Raw genomic sequence first — 26,129 nt, forward strand, 5'->3', positions numbered from 1 at the left:
CACCGCCGAACCGAAACGAGACCGCGCGAGTTAAACACCCTATCCTACTTCCCCGTGGAAGTTGCCGCTGCCGCTGCCGCCGAGCCAGCGACCACCAAGAAGTGTCCTTCGCTCTACGCCGTGGCACTGGTCGGCTGTCAGTCAGCGGATCGGTCAGAAAAACCTGCGACTTCTGTCCGCGCTCCGAACGGCACGGATCAGCAACGTGACAGCGTCGTGTGACGGGCCATCGAGTGATAGTTCCGACGAAGGATTCCTCCGCAACCCGCGAAGACCCGCGAGACAGTGTTCAGGCTCTCGCGGAGGACTTTAAAAGTGCGACGAACCGCGTCGAAGAATTTACGCGACAAAATTGTTTGGTGCCCGAAGAGTTCGACCGCGTGGTCCACTGTCGGTGGTCGGGGCTGTCGGTGAATCGGACTGTCGGTGACTGCAGGGGACAGAGAGTGAGATGATTTAGCGAGGGACGATGGTGTCTACGTGGGGTCAGTGTTGTTCCGCGGGACTCGATGATCCGGGGTCCGGAGTTAACACCTGTTAGAGGGTGTCGGTGTGGTTATTAGCGGTTGATCGAGGCCGCGTTTTCTTCCGATGTCTCGCCGATGAGAAGTCGATCGAACGCGATTGCAAAAGTGGCGGAGGACTTGGCGGCGGGGCAGACGATCAAAGAAATCGTGGGACGGGGGAGGAAGGACGAGGGGCCGACCCGACGTCGGTTCCAATAAAACGAATTTTCCCCGCGACTTGGCAATCGAGAGACGAGGAAGAATTTGCAAACGGCTGCCGCTGCCCCCGGCTCCGTTCGCGGGATAATGAAATAAGGATCAAAGGGTCGTCCTTGGGCCACGCGGAGCCGCGCGTGCCGCCGCCGCCGCCGAGTGTGTGCTCCTCCTCCTCGAGGAGAATGCGTCGATCCTGATCGAAACGCTTCATCGGCTTAATTAACTAGCCGACTTGCGGCTCGCGGAGGCAATTCTCCGAAAATCGGAGCGCCAGAACTCTTCGAAAACCAGAGATATTCTTCGCAAAGCATCCTTTCGAGTGTCCAGTGAGTCGGTTGTTCGGTTCGGTTCAAGGTTTTCCGTTTGAGTTTCCGTGTGCAAGGTTCGGGAGGACGATTGCGTCGAAAGAGAGCCGGGTTGTCGGACAGCTCGAGGACATTCCGAAGGAAGAGGCCGATGATCCCGTGCTCATGACGAATCCTTTACGAGATGCACGCCCCGAGGATCGGCCTCCAGGCTTAGACTATCCGGACCCGAGGCTGCTGAGGAACGGTCACCAGGCCCACCAAGCGAGCTCGGTGCACCAGATCGGTGGGCCGAGGATTCGAAGGACCAGGACATCGTCTTTGAGGAGAAGGATGCACCTGGCCAACGAGGTCCCGCCGCAAGGAACCGCCGCCGCCAACAACTTGTCCGACTATGCCATCACCGCGGACCTGCTCGCCGAGAGGACCTTGGATGGACTGTTCGCCGAGCATCCTGGCGAACTGGTGCGGACAGGTGAGACGAAAATGATTTTTTAAACATTCGTTGCTCTAGTCTCCGATTCACAGAAGTCTCGTTTCAAACGAATTTTTATCCCAATTCGTAGAAGAAACTCGTCTTATTTTATTCATGAAAAGTCGGACACATTTGACCATGTGCAACTGTTTTCGCGTTGGAAACAGGCTCTTCCCACGTTGCGATATCGGGAGAATATTTTGGAACTGTATTTGCCTTTTTCAGTAAATACATCCGCGATATTTTTCAATTAAAATGTAGTACCATCCGTCCAGCGGAGGTTTTTTTTATAAAATAGTAAACGCAATTGGTAAAAATTGTCAAGCGATCTCGGATTTATTCTCGTATAGAATGCTCGGTTAATTTTTTAGTTAGCGCGTTACAGAGTGATCGACGCGTATTGAGAATTTTTGGCAACGGTGTTTGTCGACAGGCTCCCCGCACGTGGTTTGCACGGTGCTACCAGCACACTGGAGGTCGAACAAGACGCTTCCGGTAGCGTTTAAAGTGGTAGCCCTGGGCGACGTCGGTGACGGGACACTGGTGACGGTGCGTGCAGGCAACGACGAGAATTGCTGTGCAGAATTGCGGAATTCCACCGCGGTGATGAAGAACCAGGTCGCGAAATTCAACGACCTCAGGTTCGTCGGCAGAAGCGGTCGAGGTAAGATATTTTTGCCTTTCGTACCTTTGTCGCGAGCCAGACAGCTCAAACTGCAGCGAATCTGCCACAGATCTGATTCCAACTTCATTCAAACTCGATTCAAACCAAGAGTGGACCTAATTTCGGCTGAATTCGAAGTCTAACTCAATTTCAACGTGGTTCGCACTTGACTCGAGTGAAAAGCAAGCCTGGCACAGCTTCCCTTTAAACAAGAGTATCGTCGCATTGATTCAAACCTTTTCAAATCCGTTCCCAACTGAATTGAAATTCGATCGAGGGTCAGCTCGAGTTTATCCAAACTCGACACCTTCAAGTTCAGGCTTAATTTTGACGGGCATCGAGCCTAGATCAAACCGAAGCCTATAATCAGTTGATACTTATCTGAGATCAACGTAACCAGACCGAGTTCAAACAGAATTTAATCCTGACCAAGGTCTAGTCGAATATCCTCAAACTTGGACTTGAAAAAATTCAGATTCGATCCACATCCGATCCACATTAAATATCAATCTGAAATCTGCATTTGTTTGAAACCCAGCTTTTCATCCACAAACTTCGCCTCCGCTTTCCATTTCCGACAAGCCCTCTCGAACGAACACAGCCTTCCTCGCGATTTCTTTTCCAGTATCCCAGCTATCCCATTACCAGACAACCAAACAATTACCCTAAGGGCACGGCAGAGCAGGGGGTGCATCAAGAAGGGGCGATCGAAAAGCGTGCGTCGATCGGCCGCTCGCAGCCCGAAGAAAGCTTTCCAGGTCGGCTGTTGTTAAATGATTCAGAGGTCGGTACATTAAGTCGGTGGGCCGACTGATGGCCTCGTTTTTCCTTGGACGGGGCGAGCGTAGCCCACCTGGCCCCCTCGTTTCATCCTCATTTTTAATTCACCCGGCAAATACCGTGACTCGATATCTCGGCCGTCGCCGTCGTCGCCGTCGTCGCCGTCGTCGCCGTCGTTGCCGACGTCGCCCATCGCCGCGTCGCGTCGCGGAGATTTTTTAATTCCCGCCTCTCCGCGTTTCAATAATTCAGCGTTCCTTGAGTCCCGCGGAAAAAGGAGAACGACCTACACAGAGAAGGAGGACTGCGGAGGCCGGAGCCGGCAGCAGCCGATCTCTGGGAAGAGAAAAATCAAGAGCGGGGGGACGTTCCGTGGGTCTCTGAATAATGCGCGCCAATAATCGCCGCCATTACGGACTCTTAATGCAAACGTTTCTCGCAGGACGTTCTCTTGGTCCCCCCCTCGACCCCCATCTCCGTCTTCCTCTCCCCTTCGTTCTTCTTCTTCTTCTTCTTTCGGTCTCCGTCTGTTTTTTTTCCGACCCCTGGCCGACCAAAGAGGGTGGCAAGGATCGGCGGAGATACGAGTAACGAGGCGCCCTTTAATTCCTTTAATTCGACCGAGTTGCACCGACGCGACATCCCACCACCACCACCACCACCATCACCACCACCCCCGCCTTCTTCGACTTCTTCTTCGCGACTTTCAAGAGAGCAGTCACGAACCTGGTAGTCGGTTAACGAGGGGCTGCGCTGGTCGGGACTTGTTTATGGCAAATTGGAAAAGGAAATTGCGGGGTCCGCGATATCGACGATCTTCCTCTTCGACGTCGGCCGACCCACCCTCCGGCTACGGGGCGAGAGTTAAACGGCGGCGGTTTAAGTGCCAGCCTTTTTTTTCCCCGTCTAGGGAGACGCCGTGTAAATTTGTAAATATTTTTACGATCTTTCCGGAGCTGGTTTCCACCGAAGTTGTTTACGGAGAACGGCGCGCACAGTTTTTTTTTTCTCCGGGATCGTCTCGTCACTTGGGGGGGGATCCGTCGAAGGCGGTGGCCTCACTGGAGGATCACTGGCTCTGGCTCGGAAGAGCTCGCAGCACGGTCCCCGACACGATCCCGCGGCGGAAATATTTCCGGCAGATTGGAATATCGGCGTTTCCCGGACACGCGGAAAACAATCTTGCATGATCCGTCACCCTCATAGAGGTTCTAGAGGCAAATCGTTGCGTACGGCTGGTAGTTAGGGGCTGCCCGTAATACAGTAATGAGGGCTTACTGCCATGGAAACCAAAGCCGCTTACAGCCAACCACTCTACTCCCATCCACCCACACCCACCCCTCGGCCTACGCCGCCCACCCCTCGCGGCCACCCACCCGGCGAGAGAGCGCCGTTCTATTCCGTGATTCCCTATATATCCGCGATATCCTCCTCATTCGACGAATTTCACCGAAAAACTTGTGAAAACCGTTCGACGGTCTTGATTGTTCCGCGACAAGGGTCGCTTCCACGCGGCGAGGGCCAAGATCGAACGGCGAGGGTTCACGGAACGGCGACAGATTATTAGGCGAGTTTGCTTCTCGTGCGAAACTTTCGAAGACGCGCAGTTTCTTCGTCGACAGACTTTTATCTTCCAACAATTTTTAGAAAAATCTCTATCGTATTGTTCATAGAAGAACGACTGTTTTTATAAGATAAATTTTGCTTTAATAATCCCAGTCTAGCGATAATAAATACCTAGCAAAAAAAGATATAGCAAGCAGTCACGAAAGTTTGATTTCGTTTATAATTTCACTCCGTGAATAGTGAAAATTTAAGCTTTCGTTTATGTATTGTTTAATTGAACGAATGAAAAATAACTTGCATTGTTGTCAGCATGAGAAGAGAGCATACTGACTTAATCCTGGCAATTATCTCGCCTCGAACCCGTCGCCTTTTGGTTCTATTAATTTCCACCAACTCGAAAATATGATTGAATCGTTTCGTTATCGATATTTGATCGTCCCTTTTAAACGAGGCTCAAAGTGTTCAACGAAGGTAGCACGGCCTTTGAAAAAGAACATCCTAAAGCAAATCAGCCCGGTAAAACGTGTAGCCTGTCTACCAGCAGAACGATTCGCGCGATCCGTCCGATCGTTGCCGATCGCCGATCGCCGATAAAGCGAGCCAGGGGTGGTCGAACGGGCTGCAGAGGGCAATCGTTATCATCTACGTAGCCCGGCAAACAGATTTGCTAAATAAATCGAAAATTTATGATGTTTGCCAGGTAGTCACGTCGCGTATCCGTGCATAATACCGCTAGGAGACGAGTCGTTGGCAGCGGCCGCGGCCGCGGCGGCGGCAACGGCAACGGCGGCGTCGGCCGCTTCATATACCGATTCCCGGTGTACATTTTTCCCCGTTTTTTGCGCCTCCGTTATTTTGCACGCGGCCCACGCGCGCTGACCATTTTGGGGCAAATATTTGTTCCATGCTCGCTCGCGGGCTTCCCCATGCCAATTTAATATCGCGAATGCGGATGAGGAATGATTTTAGTCGAGATGAGCGGTGAGAGCGTTGCTCGCAAAAATTGAAATGAGCCGCGCCGCCTGGACCACGGGATTCTACCCATGTCCCGCGCTCGATGATATCCAACACCTCTTAATCGGCCGATAGTGCCGCGGAAAAAAAGGCGGCGCGCGATCGGTGTTAATCGATTACTGTTCCCGTCGAGCCTGTTCTCGCCCGTCCCATTTTCCCGCGGCAAAGGTTTCGCTCGCGCCGTCGATTACCTTCGCGATGCCATCGCTCTCAGAAATCGCTCGCGCCTCGTCCCTTCGCCCCTCCGCGATATTTCCGGCCGCAACTTCGAGCTGGACTGCTTATTTTTAAACTCGTTACGAATTCGTTTTAGACCGAAATTGAACTCGATTTACTCGTCGCTAATATTTGCTCGTCAAACGTTGGCCCGCGATAAATATAAATTTCCATTTCCTATTTAACACGGCGATTGGCCTGTTGCGTACTAAATTTTGGAAGCTTCGGTAAAACGCCGGACGATTAAAAGCGTGCCTAAATGTTCAATTCTATAGAATTCTTGAGATCTCCGAATTTAAAGAGACGAACGAAGAAAGCAGAGCGCTCTCAGGGTTTCCTGATCGCTCCGTCGAGGATTCCACGGTTCGGCGAGAAGTGGCGAGAAGTGGCAAGCGTGAAAGTGTCGCCGGGGCCCCGGTAGTCCTGCTGACAAGTCCCAGAGACGATTGCAGAGCCGGTGTCTCCGCGTTGGCAGCCGGTTTCATCGTCGCGCGATGGAAGAGTCGCTCGACGCTGCCGTCGCTGGCAGAGAGAGAGTCGCGAAACAAAAGGGCGGTCTTGCGGAGATGGGGGCGCGCCGCGGGGGCAGGGAGGGAGGAATATTATCATAGCGGCGCAGAGGCGTATATCACTCGGCCACCCCTTTCGTTCCCCGACAGGGATTAGCGTCAGGCTCCGACTGCTAGGAGTCACGAGGCAGCGGCGAGACGCGAGCTTGTGCGCGCGTATGTAGGTTTTGGCTGCGCTGGGAGCCGGTGGCCAGCGACGCCCGTAAAAACGACGGACATAAATACCGGAGTTACCTGTGTTTTATGACGTGCCCAGGCCCCGCGAGGTATACGCGACGCAGGAGAGCGCGAGAATCCGAGGCAAAGCTCGAGCTATCGACAGCCAGATCCTGACCGATGTCCTCGCGCAATGGATTCTACGCGTCTCGCCCCCGTCCTCGAATCTGCGACCCCGTCGGACCCCGCGCCCCGACCCACCCCCGCGATACCGACGCTTTTTAGATCGTGATTCACGCGATTTTCTTCCATCGGCTCCCCCCTCCCGCCGTCGCCTCTCTCGATCCCTTGATCTTCGAGCTTGTTTACCGATTCCGAGAACTCCCCGGCCCCTCCGCGATGCTGAGTTATCGTTGCTGCATTCCGGGATTAGCAGTCGTTAGGTCGCGAGGAGACGCGTTTCTAACATTATTTTGCTCTTGTCGAAGAATTCCCGATCCGCGTTTTACTCGGAGCATTTCTCAGGATACTTTTGTTCTTCGAGGAGTCAGGCTTTTCTAGGGAGAACGCAAGACCGAGTTTTGTAGAGCCCCGATTTCCGTACATGATTTGTTTCCTTCTCAGGGGATGGTCGTTTCAGTCTGAATTTTGTAGGGTCGAGTTCGGTCCAGCCGCGTCTATTCCTCAGAAATTTATACGATGACCGCGACTGCAAGCGTTTCGCTCCCGGCCTCTCGTCCTCCTCGTCCTCCTCCTCCTCCTCCCGTCCGGATTTCTCGAGCCGTCGTAAGGAAAACTTAGACTCCCGGAATGATTTAATAAGTCGTAAAGGCCCGCGCGACGTTGAAGAGGGTCGTCGCTCTTTTTCATGGACCTCTAAAACGCGCCCCGTCGGCCGCCAGTTGCCGAACAGCTGTTGCGATCCTCGAAATTCCGTGTCGATCGTGCGTGACTTACGCGAAACTGCGCTCCCCCCCTGCTTTAATTAATTGCCGCGTGGCGAAGACTGCACCCCCGTGGCGAATCAATTTCCTGCGGGTCTCCCGAGGAAACCGTTGTGGCCTAATTACTGGATCGAGAACGATCCGAATACCCGGATCATCCTCCGTCCACTATCCGAACACCGAAACATCGACGGTCTCGAGCCCGAAAGACAAAAATTCAAAAAATTGTCTCAGCGCGAGTATTCTCTAATCTGCGAAGGGAGACGAAGATCGAAAACTCTTTGCGCGGATATGAAAATCGTTTCACAAAGGCTGACGACTCAAAAATCTCGAAGACTTTGAAAATCCGCCAATGGAAAGCTCCGGAAATCGAAAAAAAATGTAAAGCTGATTTCGAGAGAGGGTGTTCCTTGGCGGCACGAGGGTGGACACCGGAACCCGGCGCGATACGTCGTTGAAATCCGCGTGCCGGACCGGTGTGGATTCCCTCGACCACCTCGGCGACGTTTTTTCCCAATTAAAAATTAAAAAGTCTAGCCCTCTTTCAAGTAAAGGATCGCGGGCAGGGCGCGGAGGGGTGGGCTCGGAGGATGAGACTCTGGGGGGGGGGGGGGGGGGGCGAGCGCGTGTGGGGGAGCAGCAGTTCTACGGGGCGGATGACTGCGCCGAGATTTTCTACCGATTAAACATTATTTTTCGTGCTGGCCTCCTACGGTCGTCCTCCGTGCCCGGCGTGCCCGGTCTGTTTCTTTTTACATATGCTAATTCCACGCTCTCCACGTTTTTCCTGGAGCTTTTTCGCAACGCTCCGATGAATCCTACGCTCGACGCCGACACCGACGCCGACGCCGACGCCGACGAGTCTGCCCCCGTGCCTCCGAAGATTTCTCGTCCCTCTTTACCCCGTCGATTGGCCCTCCCCCCCATCGAACCGATCCGATCGAGCCTCTTTCTGCCTCGTTCCGCCTCGCTCCGCCACGTTTCTGCCTCGTTCTGCCTCGTTCTGAATCGCGTTTCCACTGTCGTAGTCCCCGGTGATCTCTCCTTTCGTCCGGGGATCATTCTTGCATGGATTAACGATCCAGCCCGTCGTCTGCCTTTCAATTTGACGAGACCTTTTTAATACAGATAAGTAGACAAACGACAACGAGCTGATAAGTAGAAATTGTCAGTCCTTGCCCGCTTAACGACGCTTTTTACATTGATACGTCCCATCGATAGAACCATCTTTGTGTTATGCGGCTTTGCGTCGCAAGTTGCGTGGCCTGGATTTTATTGGATAATTACGTCTCAGATGATTTAAAGTTAGTTCTCACAGACAACAAATTGAATTTATTAATTCCAACAAGCCTCTAGCCTCTAAAAATGATCGAGTATTTTTGAGTCTTGAGCTTCTTAATCGTACAATTTTTTTGTAGAAGGACTTTATTCTTTCAATTTCTTGAGAACGGAGACAATTTTCTCTATGATTATACTTTGCACAATTTGACTTATCGTTTCCCGAGGATAAGGAAATGAATTTCGAAGTACATCGTTCCTGCCTGGTCGGCGTTGAACGACGTTTAGGTGGTTGTTTGGTCGATTGCGATGAATATTGATAAGAAAAGTATCTCGCAAGTGGTCGGACTTCCGGCCGACGGCTCGCGATCGTTCCCGGCCGTCGATGCTAGCTCGCAACGTCGCGGATTCGGCCAGTCAAAACGTCAGAATCTTAAAACACGACAAACACTCTGAAATAACGATCCGGAGCCACCCTCGCAGCTCGCCTCGCCGGCAAACAGGGGAGTTTTTAACACTGCATGATCCCTGGGCAAACTTAGGGTGTACGCGAGCGCTCTCGTGTCTTCTCGCGGTGTGCAAATCCTTGTCAGGCAAATGGCCGCGGACTATCGTCAGCCCATAAACGCGCCCGGCATTATACATACTTTTCTTTTCGGCAGACACAAAAAAGTCCCGACCGGTCTTTTAACAGGGAAAACGGTGAATAATCCGATGGAATCTAAGCGTCGGGACGTAAATGCGATTCTACGTTAACATTGCTCTCCTATCCTGTTTCAACTGCCATCAATGTCTACCGACTGCGAGACTGCACCTTTTTCAATCTACTCGGAAAGATCGTTTGTTTAAGAGACCAGAACTTAACCGGTCTTTACTTTTGACGCTCCGGATTTAGAACAAAGCACGGAAGCTGTTTTACTTAGAAAGTTTTCCAATATTTAATCCCTGTATCGAGTCGTAAATAAATTTCGTTAAAATATTTGTAACACGTCGCAGAGTTGAGGCAGGAGTTTTGAATGGAAAAGAATAGCAGCAGGGTGTCGTTGAATTCGCAAATGAGTTGAGAAATAGCGCGAGATTCGAGGCGTACCTCGTACCTGCAACGGGGAACGAATAAATTTTCGGGCGCAGATTGATGCCTGGAAAGCCGCCGTTTAACACGCAACGAATTACGATTTCGGCGAGCGTAGGCAGGTGGAGGGCAACAGACCTCAAGGGGGAGGATCGTTCTTCCAGCGAGTTACACATAATGCCTCATAAACACCCTCAAAACGCCTGCCATCACCCTCGATTCGCGCCCGTACCGCCATCACGGATCTGACACCGCACCGGCAATAAACTTTGCCCTCGTTAGCCCTACGCCCACGCCCTTCAAATCTCTCCGTTTCGAGCAGTTTTCCGCGATTTCGTCCCACACTTTTCCGTCAACCAGAAAACAACCTCGCACCGTTCAACGTTCAATTTTTATCATCGCCTTTTCCATTCTCGGAATTCTAAAACCGCTTCGAATAATCGTCGAACGCGATTACCGTTCGCGGAAAAAGCGATCAGAGCTGCATTGTTTTCAACAGTTTATTTTTTATAAATCTTTTTAAAAGAATATTCGTATATAATTTATCTCGTGAGACAGTTTAAACTTTGAAAAATTCTCGTCACGATTGAATTACGCCAAATCGAGTTCCACCGAAAGAAAAGAAAAATTTGGATTTGAAAATTGTTTTAAATCGCTAAACCGAGGAATTTCGAACGAGATTTCGTTCTCTGATTAAACGCGAAAGAAAATTTGTTGGGAAATACGTCAGCCGGAAACAGGAGGGGAAAACAAAATTTCAGTGCAGGAAGGAAGTGGCTGGAAACAGTTTGAAGGATTCAAGCATCAATCTAGAAGCTGCCACGCGATAGAACACGTTTCCCTCTGGCCGTGGTACGGTACGCGAGGCCGGGGGCCGGAATATTTCGTTGGACGATGGCGGTAAGCCGGTTAAATGTCGTGGTTCACCGTAAAAACGCGGTCGTTTGCCGTCCAAGCCGCGCCACCATAAAATAAAACTACGCAACCGCGTGCATATACGCACTCCGACCCCATTATAAGCCGTATAACTTCACGGTCGTAGCGCGAGAACGCGCCTAAGTGCCGGCTCTTGTTTTACCACCGGCATTTTTCACTTCGCCCGAAAGAAATTCTTCGACTCGTTTCGACGTGAAAAATCAGTTCGATTTTTAACACGATATAAAATAGCATTCGAAACTGCTGTTACCCCTTTTTATCGCCCTTGGGGGCAGTTTTGCGGAAAAATGTTCGGCAACTTACAATTCCTCGTTAACCATTATCCGCACGTTTCAGTTTCACAATTTATTTATCCCGCAAACGTTTTATAAATTTCTGAATAATATTCAGAAACTCGCTGCACTCTTTTATTTAATTTTACTTTTCACGGTACTTTCTTTGAACTCTGTGACATATTAAAAATAATTTTCCAAAAGATGCAGAAAATATTTGCAATCTTTTTGCAACATTCGGTTTCAAAAAATTTACAAAACTATGAAGTTTAATAATCAGAGAAGAGACAGCCTAATTTGAGGTATCAACGACAACAAGCGATCACTTCGGGCCGCGAAATTCGATCGCGAAAGCGAACAGGGAGCGGGAAGGGGTGTTGCATCCCCGTCGGTCACCGATCCGACCAGGCATCTGAATCGTTCGGTAAAAATATCGCGGAAAGGTGGAACGACGAAATCGCGCGTGACAAGCGGCCCCGCGTATATTTCTGCGCGGGGGTGGCGGTGGGCTCTCTCGCGTTTAGCGTCCCCGACATTAACATATTCCGGCCGATTCAGGCCAAACATCGACGCGGCGGCGCCACTCGTTCAACCCCCTTACTTCCGGCACATTTGTGTTTTGTTTCCAGCGAGCGCACCCCGCGCGCATTGCCGTTTCGCTCGCGCGAACAGTTGGCCGCGTTTCCCGCGGCAGAAAAAGGAGAAAGGGGAAGACATTTAGTCGAAAGCGATTGCAGGGGTGGCCGAGGACGATGGGGGATGTTTGCCGTGCGACACCCAGGACTTTCTGTTTCTCTATTGATTCATCCCTCGAAACAAATTCCATTTGCGGGCGAAACTCCGCAACAACGAATTCCGAAAAAACTGTTTCCGTCGACGGGATTTGCAAAATCTTTACTCTGCTCTACTCTGGTGAATATTGTGCCAGGTGGGTTGATTCGGCCAGGGACCGTGGAAATCGGAGATGGATGCAAACGTGGCTGACAATTTAGAGCAAGCTCGATCGAATGTTGGAGAAAGCGTTTGAAATTGTATTGATTGAAATTGCGAATAGAAAATTTGTTTAATATTGTACCATCTAGTATCGTATGTCCAGGTGTTAAAAATGGTCTTCGTATTTGGTCGAAACGTCCACCCTTAAAACGTCAGTTGTTAGCTAAAACTGAGCTAACAGAATTCTGGATCCTGATCTAAAATTTCGACCACAGCGTCCGAGGATCCCGTGCTAGCGCGAGCGTCTCTTAGCGAGTCGGTCGGATTGATTCTGAATAATAGAGGTGCCGCGAAACCAAGGGAACTCGGCACCACGGTTTCTAATATCGGGACCAGCCGCCAGAAAACGAACGGCCACCCCCGCCGGGAGCACCTGGCCATTTCGTTTTACCACCGGGCGATAATTCCGGCCGCGCACCGCTTCCGTTTTCTCACTTCCGATTTTCGTTTCAGGGAAAAGTTTCACCCTGACGATCATGCTGCAGACCTCGCCGCCCCAGGTAGCCACGCTGTCGAAAGCGATCAAGGTCACCGTCGACGGACCCAGGGAACCGAGGTCCAAGACAAGTGAGTGGTTCTTACCATCCGTAGGTAAGCGACGCCTAACTTTCTAATTACTTTCGACATCAAGAGTTTAGAAGTTGTGGAATTATCGCAACTGCAGTCTTCGCTCTTGATTCGAGGCGATCGGGAGATTCGGGGACTGGAGGACAGACTCTCCGAGTATTTTCAATCGATCTCGTTGGTTTTTGGGATTGGCACAATTTTTGGAGATCGTCGACTCGTGTCCCAGAATCGCCGCGATCGCTGTATTCTCCCTTGATCAGCATCGATTTTAGGGTAGATGGAGACGCAACACGGGGAGAATAGGGTATTCCATTCGCTGATATTAGATCCATTCATTGCAGGACACCAGGCCTTTCATCCGTTCCATTTTGGGCCCCGGCCGTTTCCTTTCGGCCACCCTCAGGACCCGCTGGGATTCAAGCTGTCCGGTAAGTGGCCTCGAATCGTCTCCGGTCGACTAGCTTTCCCTAGCCCGCCGTACCTGCCCAGTCCGCCGAGCCTTCGGTTTCCTAGGACGTATCCTACGGTTTCCTACGGTGTGTCCTACGGCTTCCTACGGTCGCGAGTCGTCGGGTAACTAAGTTTGCAAAGCCCTCTCCCTTCGTCGCCTATCATTCCCCATGGAAGCAGAGGCCGCCTTTCACGTCCTCGCCAGGGACGGTTCGGCGCGTCGCGTCGCGCCGCGCGCGCTCTCCGGCTTCGTGGCTACGAAGGGTGTCAAAATTGAGCGTCGGCAGGCACCGACTCAAAATTGGGTTTTGCCACCGGGCGTCTAAGTGGAGAAGACTCTGATTAAACCCCGGGCGACGGCGCGGCGAGGCGGCTCTCTCTCCGCCTTTTCGTTTGCCGACGCGCGACGCTTCTACTTACGTTCACTCTTCGCGGAAACTTTGCATCGCTGTTCGCTCTGTTCGCCGTTCGTGCTCCTCGCCTGGCTGACGGCGAAATTCCGGACTTCGCTCGACGACACGCGTGCCATTAACAGTCTAGATACCGACGATGATCGGCAGGCGAGTCCCGACACCATTTTCCCAGAAATAGTCTGGCAACTGTAATCCTTGGATCTGAACATTTGGAAACGTCGGGCGTTTTTATTTTTTGCTCGGAACGTTTAATCATCTCGGCGACTTAAAATTGTTCGTAGGGAGCGCGAGAAGGTTCGCTGGTAGTTCAGGAATTTTTAGAAGCCGCGTCAAGGCGCAGCGATTCCGGGTACGATATTCTTCCTCGTACTTATCGATCTGGGAACAGTAATTTTCCTCAATGTCGGACTAATGGCCGACCTGTGCGCCACTTGGCGAAAAATTCATCGAATGCGGGAAAGAGCTGTGCAACATTTTTCCGGGGGTGACAGGCCATTGACGAACGGTCAGGATTCGGGGCTGCGATCGACCCGCAAGTCGCGCAGAATTCGAATTTCCATCCGGAGGCCGGTCCAGGAGCCAAAAACCACCCCCGAAATCCGGGAAGGTATTCTATTTCTATCAAATCACGGTAACAGACTGTCGTCGCCGGTCCGCGTCGAGCAGGCGAGCGAAATTTCCAAAGGGTTTTTCCGTAGCATCGACAGGCTAGTTCGGCGGCACGGATTCCAATTCAAATTCGTTCGGAAGCTCGAAATTTTGATGGGACTAGCCTCGAGCAGCGAGGGTCGGGTACTGATACTGGTGCACCGACAGTGTATTGTTTCGGCATGATAAGCGGCTTAACGGAGCTTCTCTCCCTGCCGAGCCGCTCGGCCCCTCCCCCCCTACCCGATCCCCCGATCCCCCTGTTCCCCCCTCGTTCCCCCCCGCCTGCCGGGGCGGCGGTGTGGAGTAGCAGTCCTGCCGTCGATTTCTCGTCCCATCCTACGCGGCCACCCCCTTTTTCCGACCGGCCTGTCGACCCCCCCTCCCCGGGCCCCCCGTCCGACCCCCCTCGCGTCCCCATCCCCCGTGGTCTACTCAATCAAGGACCGACGGTGCCGCGCCCGGCGCAGGCTCTCTTCTCCGACGACTTCGCCTCGTTCTTTCCTTCAGATTTTCACCGTAATTTCAGCTAACGAGGACGGACGCAACAATTTCCGAGCCGGCTGCATAAAATTGTTTCACGGTAATCGCGAGCGGAAGCGCCGCACAGCCTCCCGTCGCGTCGCGTCGCGCGGCCGTGCAACTAAGGCAAATTCAATTATAAGGGAACAAGAGTTTGCCGTGTTCCGTGTCTAGCCGTCGCCACACCTGCGGTCGAAGAATCGAGAGCCTCGCGTCGATCTTACGGCTCGATCATTTTCACTCGAGACTGTTTTCTTGTTCGGGGTTCACGATTTTTGGACGTCGAGCTGTGTGTCGCAGTTGAGGGGCGTTGGGAGGACCGATGTGTGTAGGTGTTCCAGATGACGTAAGCGCTCAAAAGTCCGCGCTTAGAAGCTCCTCACTATCGTTATTCCTCATAAACAGCCACTTGATCCGCTCGCCGCTCGCAAAGTAGCTTGATCTACTCCGCATTATGCAGCGAACTCTGAGCTGTTCCTCGGCGACATTCAGAGATACAAAATTCAACCTACGGGATCTCCGCCCGCTGTCAGTTCGCAATTTTCATTCGCACCAACTCGTACGACTTCGTCGGAGAATAATTAAATAGATAGCTTATTTGCGACGTTATCAGAAATGCTTAAAATATTTTCCCTCTCGCGAACCATCGTTAAACTCCGAGAACGTGTTATAAAGTTTGCAGGAACCACCCTACGAATGTTTCAACTACAGCGATATAGGGAGAAATTATTCGTCGCATTTTTGCCGCACATAAAAAAATCGTTTATACCTTTTACCATCTACCAGTGTTGATCTAGTCCGTGTTTCATCAATTATCTATGCCGGGACACGGTCTGCAGACTGCCGGTGACCACCCCTGCGAGAAGATGTTCGATTGGCCGTCAACGGCGACACGTGCACGCGTGAAACTGGGTCGTGCACGTTGTCGCAGTCGCGACCGACATCACCCGCATATCGATCGGTTTATTCCGCGGGGTTGTCCAGCAGTTTTTCAACCCTTTCGTTGGGTAGTTCGCCGGTCGGCGCACAGGTTGCGCCTCCGTCCAGTTCGCGGTGGGGTCAGTCGGCCAGCTTTTGAACTTCCGCCGCCCATACGGTGGAACCGCTTCGGTATCGCTGCGCGGATAAAGACGCGTCTCGAGAGCTGGTTTATTAGATATCTTCGCCGGTGGGGTTGATAAGGAGCCCCGGCGAGGGTGTAAGGGAAAACTGCGAGAGACGGCTGGCTAACCCGAGCAGGGGTTGTTAAGGTGCCCATTGAGGTGTAACTAGGGGGATGTTATTAAATTTCGTTCGGGCCTACCTCGAGGGGCCGCCCTCCTCAATTTTATGGTCTACCCTGAGGACCGAGGAGTCCGGCACACTGGCTTCTGTTCGGCCACTTTGGTCGCATCGTTCTGCATAATCGAGGCTGCAACTCTCGATGCGCATTGTCATCGAATTCATTATTCCACCGGAAATTTTTTCACAATTTTTATCCGAAAATAAAATAAAATACGAGGGATGCAGAGTACTTGCTTTCTACATGATTAGATTATTCTTGATTCTTTCGGTATCTTTCCTTCATTAAATTATTTCATGTCTAAAGGATTATACTTGCGTTTGGCAATGATTTAGTATTTATCTAAAATCGACGCGAGCCAAGCACTTGTGTTCTGCATCCATCAACGCCACTCCTCCGCGTTATCTGCTCGTCTTCGGGAATCCATTTGCATATAGGAGAAATGTTGAAAAGGCGGAATGCTCGTCGGCAGGACGGGAATTAATGTATCCGGTGACTGGCAACAGGCGAAAGATCCTGGCTGAGATTGTCCAGGAGCGAAAACACCCTGATCACGTGCCTCCCGAGAGGCGGTCTTTGTCAGTCTGGCTAAGGGGATGAAAAATCGCGAGCGCCAGGAGAGATTCGAGTTAACAAGAACAGCTCGCGCAGCTCGATTCCCGCTGCCCCCCCCCCCCCCTCCTCTTCGACCCCCTTGATTCCACCCTCCAGTGTCAATTAACCGCCTGCCGGTGGTCGGGGGAGCACCGGAAAAATCGCAACCCCTGTTTCAATAAGGTGGCCTTTACCTCATTTGGGGGAGATTGTTAGGAACGTTCCGTTTAAAACTGTCGTTCCGTTCTCGGATCGTTTCGCAGTACATTCAAGAAGTTTTTCCCTTCGGGAACCCACCCCTTCGCACTGCTCGGCCAGCCTTTTTTTAAGTGGATTATTATAAACTCTTGATAAATAATTTTCAGAGTCGAATACTTGTCGCAAAGGGTTGTTTGTTTGGGAGCATGTTTCCGCGAAAGGTAGCCGAAGGCTAGAAAAATTAATGAATAATATTCCTTTGAGATCTACACGGACGGTAGGATTTGTATGGGTGGGGATGGCCGAGAGGGGGGGGGGGGGGGTGGTTTTCAAAGAAGTCGCGTCCTCCGGTGGTCCGTAAAGGGGCCTTTTCACGTACACGGAAAACCGAGTAACCCTTCAGGAGTGCGGTGCCGGATCCTTAAAGGTTCCCTTTTTAAGGGTTGTCCACCCCAGCGTCAAATCACGGGCGGATCCTTTAAATTCGCGTCACATTTCACCCTCCTGCGTGTCTTGCGAGGGCGGTCCCCGGGTGTGTCCCCGTCTTTTAATCAGACCCGGTGACCAGAACCTTTCGGCGGAGGCGACGGTAACTAATGATACCCTGCGCCGTTCTTCTTCGTCCCCCCTCGCGCCCGCCCGGCGTCGTCTTCCCCGCTATATCGGTGACACAAAAACCCATAAAGACGCCAGGGGGGCTTGGATCAATTCGCCGAATTTACACGGCGGCGGCATTGATTTGTAATTCCTTCCTTCTATCGATTTCCATTAAACCGGGGGGGGGGGGGGGGGGGGGGGGGGGGGATGCGGAGGGTTCCGTCGAATTAAGTCCAGCCCCGAAATAAATACAAATCCCCGGAGCGCGGGCGCGCGCCCCCGTCTTTCGACGTTCTAAAACGATTCGCGGATGGTTTCGAAAAAAAAAAATCTAAAGACGCGCGCGGCTTCGGATTCGACGTTGCGAGACTCGAGGGCGAAACCTGTCAATTTTTAATCCCGCCCACGCGAGATCGTCTCGGGGAGAAATAAAATTGGAATTACACGGGGACGTGACCCGGGGAGAATAGCCGGCGCACAATGAGCGTTTCGAAAAGTTCGTCGTTTTTATCCGCGTTCGTAACTTCAAAGAGGATGCAAGCGTAAATAAGAGAAGGAAAAGGTCGTGGGAGGGAGGGAGAGCGGCCGAGAGACGACCGGCGGAAGGAAGGGAGAAACGCGGTGATGCGAGAGAGAGAGAGGGAGAGAGAGAGGGTACAGGGAGCAAGAGAGACAGCAATTTTCTCGTCCTTTCTCGAAATATCTCCTCGTAGAGCTTAGATCGGTGCCAGGGACCTTTCCAGGGTGGCATTTTAGGGGTTGCTGCGACGCGATAATGAGAACGGGCGCAAAGGGTGGGTGTGCAAAGACATCCTACCGTCGGGTAGTGAGAGGCTAGAACGCGGGAAAGGGGGATGAGGTCGGTTCGAGGCACCCAGAGTACCGAGCGGGGGGAGGTGCCGGAGAGGTGACGGGGGGGAGGGGGGTGGTTTTAGAGAAGAAGCTGAAAAGAGGGAGAGGAGAGGGTTTCGCGCTAGCTGGCTCCACAAGGGTTAACGCCTTAAGAGTAAGAAGGGCGTTTTAACTCCTGTTTTGCATAGATTTGAATAGATAAGGAGGACAGGAAAATACGCGAATTAATTTATTATGTATCTCTGGCTGCCGAGCGGAGGGGTTTTAAGCGAGCAACCCCCGAACGACCGGCTTTACTCTTTACTGTCGGAGGCGCCCGTCCGACTTTAGCCCAACGTCTTTAAACGCCCCTTAACTTGCCCTGCCGACGGCCCTCTTCTAGGCGTGACAGACGCGATCTCCCTTCTCGTTCTCGCTCGCCTCCTACGTCTCTTTCCCATTCTCTTTCTCGTTCTACAACCCTCTCCGTTCCACGCGAAACAAAGGAATCTTCAAGCTTTTGTTTATTCTCTTGCCAAACATTTTTCAGTCTACGGAAGCACGGTAAAACTGGTAGACGTTGCTCTCTCACGTTCCTAAAAATCTACGTTCCCATTCGATCGATTCAAAGGCTGTTTGCCGATTTTTATTCCATTTGTTAGTCGAGGCTTCCGGTTTCTTTCGGCACAAATATAAAACTTGCCCCGGCATCGATTTCAATAAAAAAATCTCGTTTTCCTTTATGCGTAATGATTTCTTTAGAATATTCTGGCACACGAGTGCGTAATTAATCGCGACAGTCTTTCGCCAGGATTCATAATTAAATGTGTCACGGGTCGGGGCGTAACATTGACACAGGCGGAGCGCGTCGCGGCCAGAATAACCTAGCACATTTTGAGCATGCTGCTCGATAATACATCATCCCTTAAAGCTTCGGTGGCCCGGCGGAAGGCACACATAAAGGCAACTAACCCTACGGCCGTAACGTTTAAGCTTAACATTTCTCACCCCTTAAAGGGTAGCGGCTCCTTGAACCCTTTCAGCTCTCTCCGCGCGTTCCGTCTCATTCCCACCGACTCTTTCAGAGATCTCGCCCAGGTTCTCCCCTCATTAGTCTTCATTTGTTTTCGGAATTATCGCCCGGCGCGGCGCGGCGCGGCGCGGCGCCCCGACCCCCGTCCCGGAACGCGAGAGCAGAACGTAAGAGGGTGCCGGGCGTTTTGGGGGGGTTTATTAAATTGAAAGTGTGTTACGAGCCGCTGTCAAACGCCGAAATCATTCCCCGCCGAACTGCCGATGAGCCTCGCAACCCCTTGAAAACGAAAATGCCTTCTCGACGATAGAGCCCCGGAGAAACGAATTCCGCGCCGAGAAACGAATATCATCGCGAAATAAGGAGAACGGCGGTCGCTTTAATATGAGGAGATCTCTCGATGCGCGAGTGGGGGGGATGAAAAATCGCCGGCAGATTCCAGCAGCCCCGGCAAAGTCCGCGCTAACGGCGCATCAGGTACACGGAAACCCTTTGGCTCCTTAAGCTCGCAGGCAGCGCAGCTTTCGCGCGCCTCTTATCGTTTTCTTAATCCCCTCATAAAGTAGCTGCAGCTACAAGCTTTCTCTCGCCCGCTGCTCCCGTGGCACCCCGCATCGAGCACCCCCTTTCTTTCGGCATGCGAGCTACCAGCTGGGCTGGCTCGCCGTACCACGCCGGTGTGGTAGAACGCGAGATAGTGGTGTCCTCTCTGGCAAGCTCGGCTTAAAGAGAGCTTAAAAATCACCCCTTCGTCCCCTACCGAGCTTTTTCCATTCCCACCGGTGTTCCCGGCCGGCTCGGTGGGGATGCCGGCTGGTCCAATCACGGCGGGCCGTGCGGCGAGCCGCCACGCCCACGTTCCAGTGACCGGACCAGCATCCCCACCGCTCTTCCACAACCTCCCCTATCTGCCGCCCCGCCGCGGATCCCCACCCCCGCAGCCCGGTGGCTTCGGAGCTTTCACGGAATTTTTAAACTGCCCCGCACAGATGACGGTATAATCTGCTATTGATCAAGGTGTTTCGAAAAACCGATACCATACCGATGACTACGGCTTCGCTTTTACTTCTTTCTTTACCACCCTGCCGTCCCCGGAGGGCCGACGCCGTTCGCGGACACTCGTTTCTCCGCGGTTTCGTAACTTCCCAGTCTCTCTCGCTGCTTCTTTTCCCCGCGGTTATTAGAAATTCGCCGGGTTTCTTCCCAGAGCGCGGGGGGTGGGTGGTGAAACTTCCCGACCGATGGAAAAGTCTCGCGGGGTCTCTTCGAGAGACCGGATTTCCCCCGTTTCGAATTTTCGTTTTCTCGGACAAAGAGCCGAATGGCACGGCGGCCGCCGACCACTGTAATCGCGCTCGAACAGATTAATTCTTCGGATGTCGTGGATTTAATTGCATACCTGCACACACGGGGGCGACCCTTTCCGCCGCCCCGTGGCCCCGCGGTATTGGCCACCCACTGAAAAAAGATGATCGATCGTTCCTCTATTCTCTATTGGATAAATTTAACTGTCCATCCACGTCAAACGGTAGCTCCGTCAAAGGGAAGCACGCGCTTTCTGTTGCTACGTCTGTCACCCGCGACGATCCGTTTGTCCGTCTGACGTTATACGGCCGTTCCGAAACCCGCTCACGATCACCAATTTTTTCTAATGAACGTTCCGGGATTGTTTATCGCGGCGCTTGACCGCGTGGGCGTTTCGGGATCACGTGCTGCGTCTGTCACTTTGATTGACTGCTCCTTGACCCTCCCCGTTGGTCAGCGAATCTCCAGAAAACTTTGGAAATTTCGCCTCGTTAAATGGAATAAAATAGGACGAAGCAAACTGAAATATAATAAAATGGAATCAATTAGAATGAAATAGGATGAAAGAGAGTGGCATGGAATGAAATAGAATGGCACAGAATGAAATAGTATGGAATAGGTTGAAATTCGATGAAATAGGATGAAGTAGAATTGAATAGAATAAAGTACGATAAAATAAAATAGAATGAAGTAGGATAAAATAAATTAAAATGGAATGAAATGCAACGAAATAGAATCCACTGTAGGTACGAAACAAATTATATCAATGTCAGATTCTGTTAAAAATTTGTTTCAAGACGTCCGCAAAGATTGTCCGACCGATGGCAAACCCATTCTACTTAGCGCAACACGTACTCGAATCTTTAATGTTTCTGCGTCTCGCTCAATGTGGTTTCTCCTCTTCCGCAGTCTGGAAATAACACATGATAATGTTCGATTCAAATAGTCCCCCTCCCCTCCCAAAAATTTGTCCTGATATTTATTCCTCGATTGAAAATAAAATTTCCTTCCGCATGTATTGTATCGTCCTGATTGGTCCCTCTGCTATTCGAAGACTTAGGCGGCTCTCGAGCTACCTGACAGACATAATTTCAGATCTGTTCGATTGCACAGGCTTGCAACACCTGGGCCTGGAGCAAGGAGCCAGCCAAGGGTGGGGTGGACTGCCTCGAGGGTCTCTGCCACCGCACTGTCTTCCGCCGCCTCCCGGTCACCATTCGCATACACATCCACCTGCAGCTGGTGCGTCGGCCTTCAATCCCTTCCATCACAGCATCGAGCAGAGATCTCCCAGACTGCCTGGACCAAACACCGGTAAGAGCCTAACTTTCTTTATCAGTGTCTCGAAGAGCCGACATAGTTTTCGTGGAACCTTCTCCCTTTCCTACAATAAAATACATATTATTTTATATTTGCGTTTACCCTAATTTTAATAAAGTCCAAGATATGATTAAATCTATGATAAATTTAAGTTTAAGGAACTTAAGAAAATGATTTGAGACGTCGAATCATTTTCTTCCCTTTGTTGCCAACGAATCCCATCGCGGATAAATCGACAGACGGTGTGCGTTCGTTAACGGTAGACTACGAATCTTTTTAAAGAGTCGTCCAGAAACGATCTGGGTCCAATCAGCGTCTCCGTGAGGGAAGTGACGCCGACCTCGTCACCTGGCAATTCTGGACCAGGTTTGCTCACGACGGCCACCGTCGCGGCGCCCACACCACCGGCCGAGACCACCACCACCACCACCACGACTCCGAGCCCCTCCGGACATCACTCTCATTTCCAAGGTATTCTTTCTCTTCCTTTTCTCTTCTCGCAATCTTACGCTGGATTGCGGATTTTTCTCTCCGTTGTCCGGAACTCGAACCGTTCGTTACCGTTCCCAGTTCACTTTCTTTCAAACTGTTTAGAATGTAAAATATGTGCTGCACCAACGATTAATATATAAGACGACGCATAATCGCGTAAGCGCTTAACCAATGAAACCCATCGGATCCTGAAAATCCACGGAAGTACCAACCTCCTTCAACGATCCCCTAGATTCCAAATACCGCGTTCCTTGGCCAGCTCCTCCGGCAAAGATCCGTCAACGAGAAAACTGACTGTCGTTCTAACAACAGGTCTGCACCTCCTCGGAGCCACAGGGTCCATCTTCGGGTCGATATTCGCGCCGCTGTTGCCGCAATCGTCTTGGCTCTACAACCCTCTGTACCACACGCAACAGTACATGCTGGAACCGGAATGGCACGCTCTGGCGTTGAGAATGGCACAGCAGCGGTTGCAGAGGCCGGACCAGGCCAGGCTGGAGGAGCTCAGGAAGCTTCGCAGCACCAGCAACAGTCCGGAGACCGGTCTGAAAGAAGAGAAACAGCGTGACGACGACCAGGACGTGCTACGAAGATCGGGGCTGGACAGTCCCGACGGAAGCATAGAAGTAGACGACAGGAACGAGTACGAGCAGACGAGGGACAGGGTGAGGAGCGACGACTCGCTGCCGGAGCAGGACTCCCCGAGGATCTCCCCAGCCAGGAGCGACGCCGAGGACGCGACGAATGACGCGTCCTTCCAGAACTCTGTCCACCTGCGGCCCAGCATGGAAAACTCGAACGATCAGGAGGCGACCAGCGACGATCAGCTGCCGCGGAGAGATCAGCTGTCCGTGAAGATCCGTCTCGAGGGCACCGTGGACCTCAGCACGAAGCGGGGTCAGGACAAGGAGAACGTGGGACAGGATTTGACCACCAGGAAGAAGGACGACGACACCGACGTCGAAAGGGATGCCGTCAGGCCTAGAAGAGAGAGGACGCCCAAGCCTAGGCACGTCTGGAGACCTTATTAAGGATCGCGGTAGCGTCCAGGCGCCACCTGGACTCTCAGCTCGTCCGAATCTTTTCAGAGGCTAGACCGTCTCGGCGAACTTCTCGGGGTCTCGATCGAGCTCGACACCGCCGAGCTAGGCTGGTCGGCAGCGATTTCCGTATTCGAATGTACAGCGCCCTCAGTCAGGGTTAGCGACCGCGAATGCTTAGCGCCTGGTCCTTCGGCTGGGACCTATCAAGGACTCGAGGACTAACCAGGGTTTACGTTCGTATAGTATGTACATATAAGCGGCGTCCAATTATTACCTAGGCTAAACGTACGTGTTAAGCACCAACCGATTGTCGTTTAGCGACGATCCTCGTCGCACGGGGTGCAACAACGTGACCGGAGTTTTATGAGGAATGGAGCAATCGAGGAGCCTGTGCGATGGGAATCGTTCGGTCTCTGTCCGACGAGACTGCGAACCGTGTTGTAAATATCACAAGTCCTAAGGATTCCACGTCCTGGTCGAGTCACGCCTCCGCATCGATCCTCTCTTTTTTTTTGTACGAGGAGATACGAGCGATCGAAGACGCGACGCGCTCGATCGCGTGGGAGCGTGACTGACACCTGGCAAACGAAATCTTTCACTGTTTAAGTACGTCGTCAAATAAAGTAATATCATCCGTTCCATCAATGACCATCTTCTTACGCAGGCGAATCCAGGATCCGTGGATACCTTACTGCTGTAAGTACCATCGAGTATTTTTCTGGCGCACCGTGTTTTCATTGGAGAACGTCTCTTTGTTTCCGAGACGCGTACAAAATTTTTATCGAACGTCAACGACCGAAGATTCAATGCAAATAATCGACCGTTTTAAGGATTTATTTTGTTCCGTGATTTTTACCGAACCCTGAAGCGATAGGCGCAATTGACAACGATTCGATATTTTCCTACGAAGTCCATCTAATTTCAACGAGGATTTAAAGAGAAGTTAGGGAAGAAAATTTTCAATTCCACGAGCAATTATTGTTCGAGAGCTGCTGTTCCATGGAATTAGGAAAAATCGGAGCGAGAGGAGGCAGAGTGTCCCAGCAGAAAATCGGTAAGGAATCGACGGCCGGGGGATGGTGGGGGCAAAGTATTTCGGAAAATGGTTCGGGCCTCCGTTATGGGAGGATCGTGGACCGCCAAGGGAAGTCGGGGACGAGTGCGAACTAACCCAACCTAATCCGGACAGACGAGATGCAGCAGATTCAATAATTCGCCGCGATTGCAATCGAGAGGGATGCACCGCACGCAAAAACGGGCAGGCCCGATATCCGCTCGGTGAAAAGGTCCGCGTGATTGATGGGACACACAAAGCGCCCCCCCCCCCCCCCCCCCCCCCACCTCTCCGCCACACGCTGGCGCCCTCCCCCCCCCCCCCCTCATCCCCCCGGCCCCTCTCTGCGTTTTCCAACCCCTCGCCCCCTCGGCGGGGCGCTCGGTCATGCAGTTGCCTATCACCGCGGCCGTTCAGCCGCGTCCATGAAATCGAGATAAAAAGACCGCAAAACAATTTTCTACATTATTTTCCGATGCGCGGCCGGTCAAATGAGCAATAATGCCGCCAGGGGGGTCGCGTCTCCATGAATCTTTCCCGGGGGCCGATCCATTCACACGGTCCGCTTGTTCACCGCTCGCCCGGTGAAAATGCGACACGCCGCTAATTACGACCGGTAAACATTCCGCGCGTTATCGGCCGATCCGAAAGGATACCAAAAATTCACGCGGCGACGCTGTAATTCGGGCTCGCGAATTTTCGTCGCCGGATTGCGCTCTTTAATTGCCGTTATTATTACGTTCGCCGGCCTTCACGTGCTAAATTGTAAACGATTTATTTTCGTCGGTTACGGGATTCGATTGCGATCTCTATCGTTTCTGGAGCTTCGGCAAACATTTCTGGATTAATTTTACTTGGTTCGTGAACGCAAAGTTTACATTCGGTTTACGAATAATTTATCTTTTCCTTTGCCAGTAATGAAATAAATGGAGAAATGAGCAAGCAATTCGTCGACGAGTCGATCTAAAATCGATCGATAAAACGTTTCCGTCTATCTGAATCTTTGACGTAAAAATTAATGTTGCTCAAAGGATAAATGATCCAGCAGCCCGGTGGTAAAAGCCGCGTGAATCGCGTCGCAGAATCAGCAGCGCGATTATTAAACGATTAGCGACACCTCGAGGAAAGTATGCGCCAAGCGATCTAACGGAGCGAAAGATTTAACTCGATCAAGAGCGGCGCACGGATTCAAAATCCGCCACGGGTGAAAGCGGGACAAGACGAGGATCGAGGGTGTCCCGATCGCTAAAAGAGATAAAAACCGTACCAGTTCAACGATCTCCACCGGCGTGTCCGGCGTTTCTCTTTTTTTTTCCTGCCTCCCCGTTGAAACCCGTACACGTCCATGCTGGTCGGGTTATCGCAACAAACTACCCCAATGACGACACGATTAAAATTTCACGGGGGTTGCGTGGCTCGGGCGTGTTCTCTCTCGGAACAAACCGTCTCTGTATGATCCCTCTCTACACCGTGACTGCCCCCGTCCATCGAGCCCACCGCCCCAGACCACCTTTCGGCCCCCGCTCATCCCCGCCGGGTGATTGGTACGCGACCGCAGCCACCCCCGCCTTTTTAATACACCCGCACCTGCATACTCTACACCCGCAACCGGTGAGCTGCTACTGTATATGCGAGAGAGGGTGCATCCGCGTCAGCCCCGCTTCCGCCCCTCGTCATCCCACTAAACGCTTTCTCGCTCTCTCTCTCTCTCTCTCTCTCCGTTCTGGTTGCATCGTTCGTCACGAAACTGCGCTGCCCCTGCTCTCCATCTCACTCTCTCTCTCTCGCTCTCTCTCTCTTTTTCACTTTCTCTCTCGC

General features: G+C 52.0%; 1 protein-coding gene across 1 annotated transcript; it reads left to right on the plus strand.

Moving 5' to 3' along the window:
• Positions 1–920: 920 nt before the first annotated feature.
• LOC144468780 (uncharacterized) lies at positions 921–23,834 on the plus strand. Its single transcript, XM_078178486.1, has 7 exons — positions 921–1,502; positions 1,936–2,166; positions 12,416–12,529; positions 12,856–12,957; positions 21,516–21,716; positions 22,005–22,193; positions 22,527–23,834. Exons 1-7 carry the CDS (start codon positions 1,193–1,195, stop codon positions 23,243–23,245), a joined length of 1,866 nt encoding a protein of 621 aa, XP_078034612.1. The 5' UTR covers positions 921–1,192; the 3' UTR covers positions 23,246–23,834.
• The last annotated feature ends 2,295 nt before the right edge of the window (positions 23,835–26,129 follow it).

This window comes from Augochlora pura, chromosome 4, assembly GCF_028453695.1.
Source record: "Augochlora pura isolate Apur16 chromosome 4, APUR_v2.2.1, whole genome shotgun sequence".
In the NCBI taxonomy this organism is placed as follows: domain Eukaryota; kingdom Metazoa; phylum Arthropoda; class Insecta; order Hymenoptera; family Halictidae; genus Augochlora; species Augochlora pura.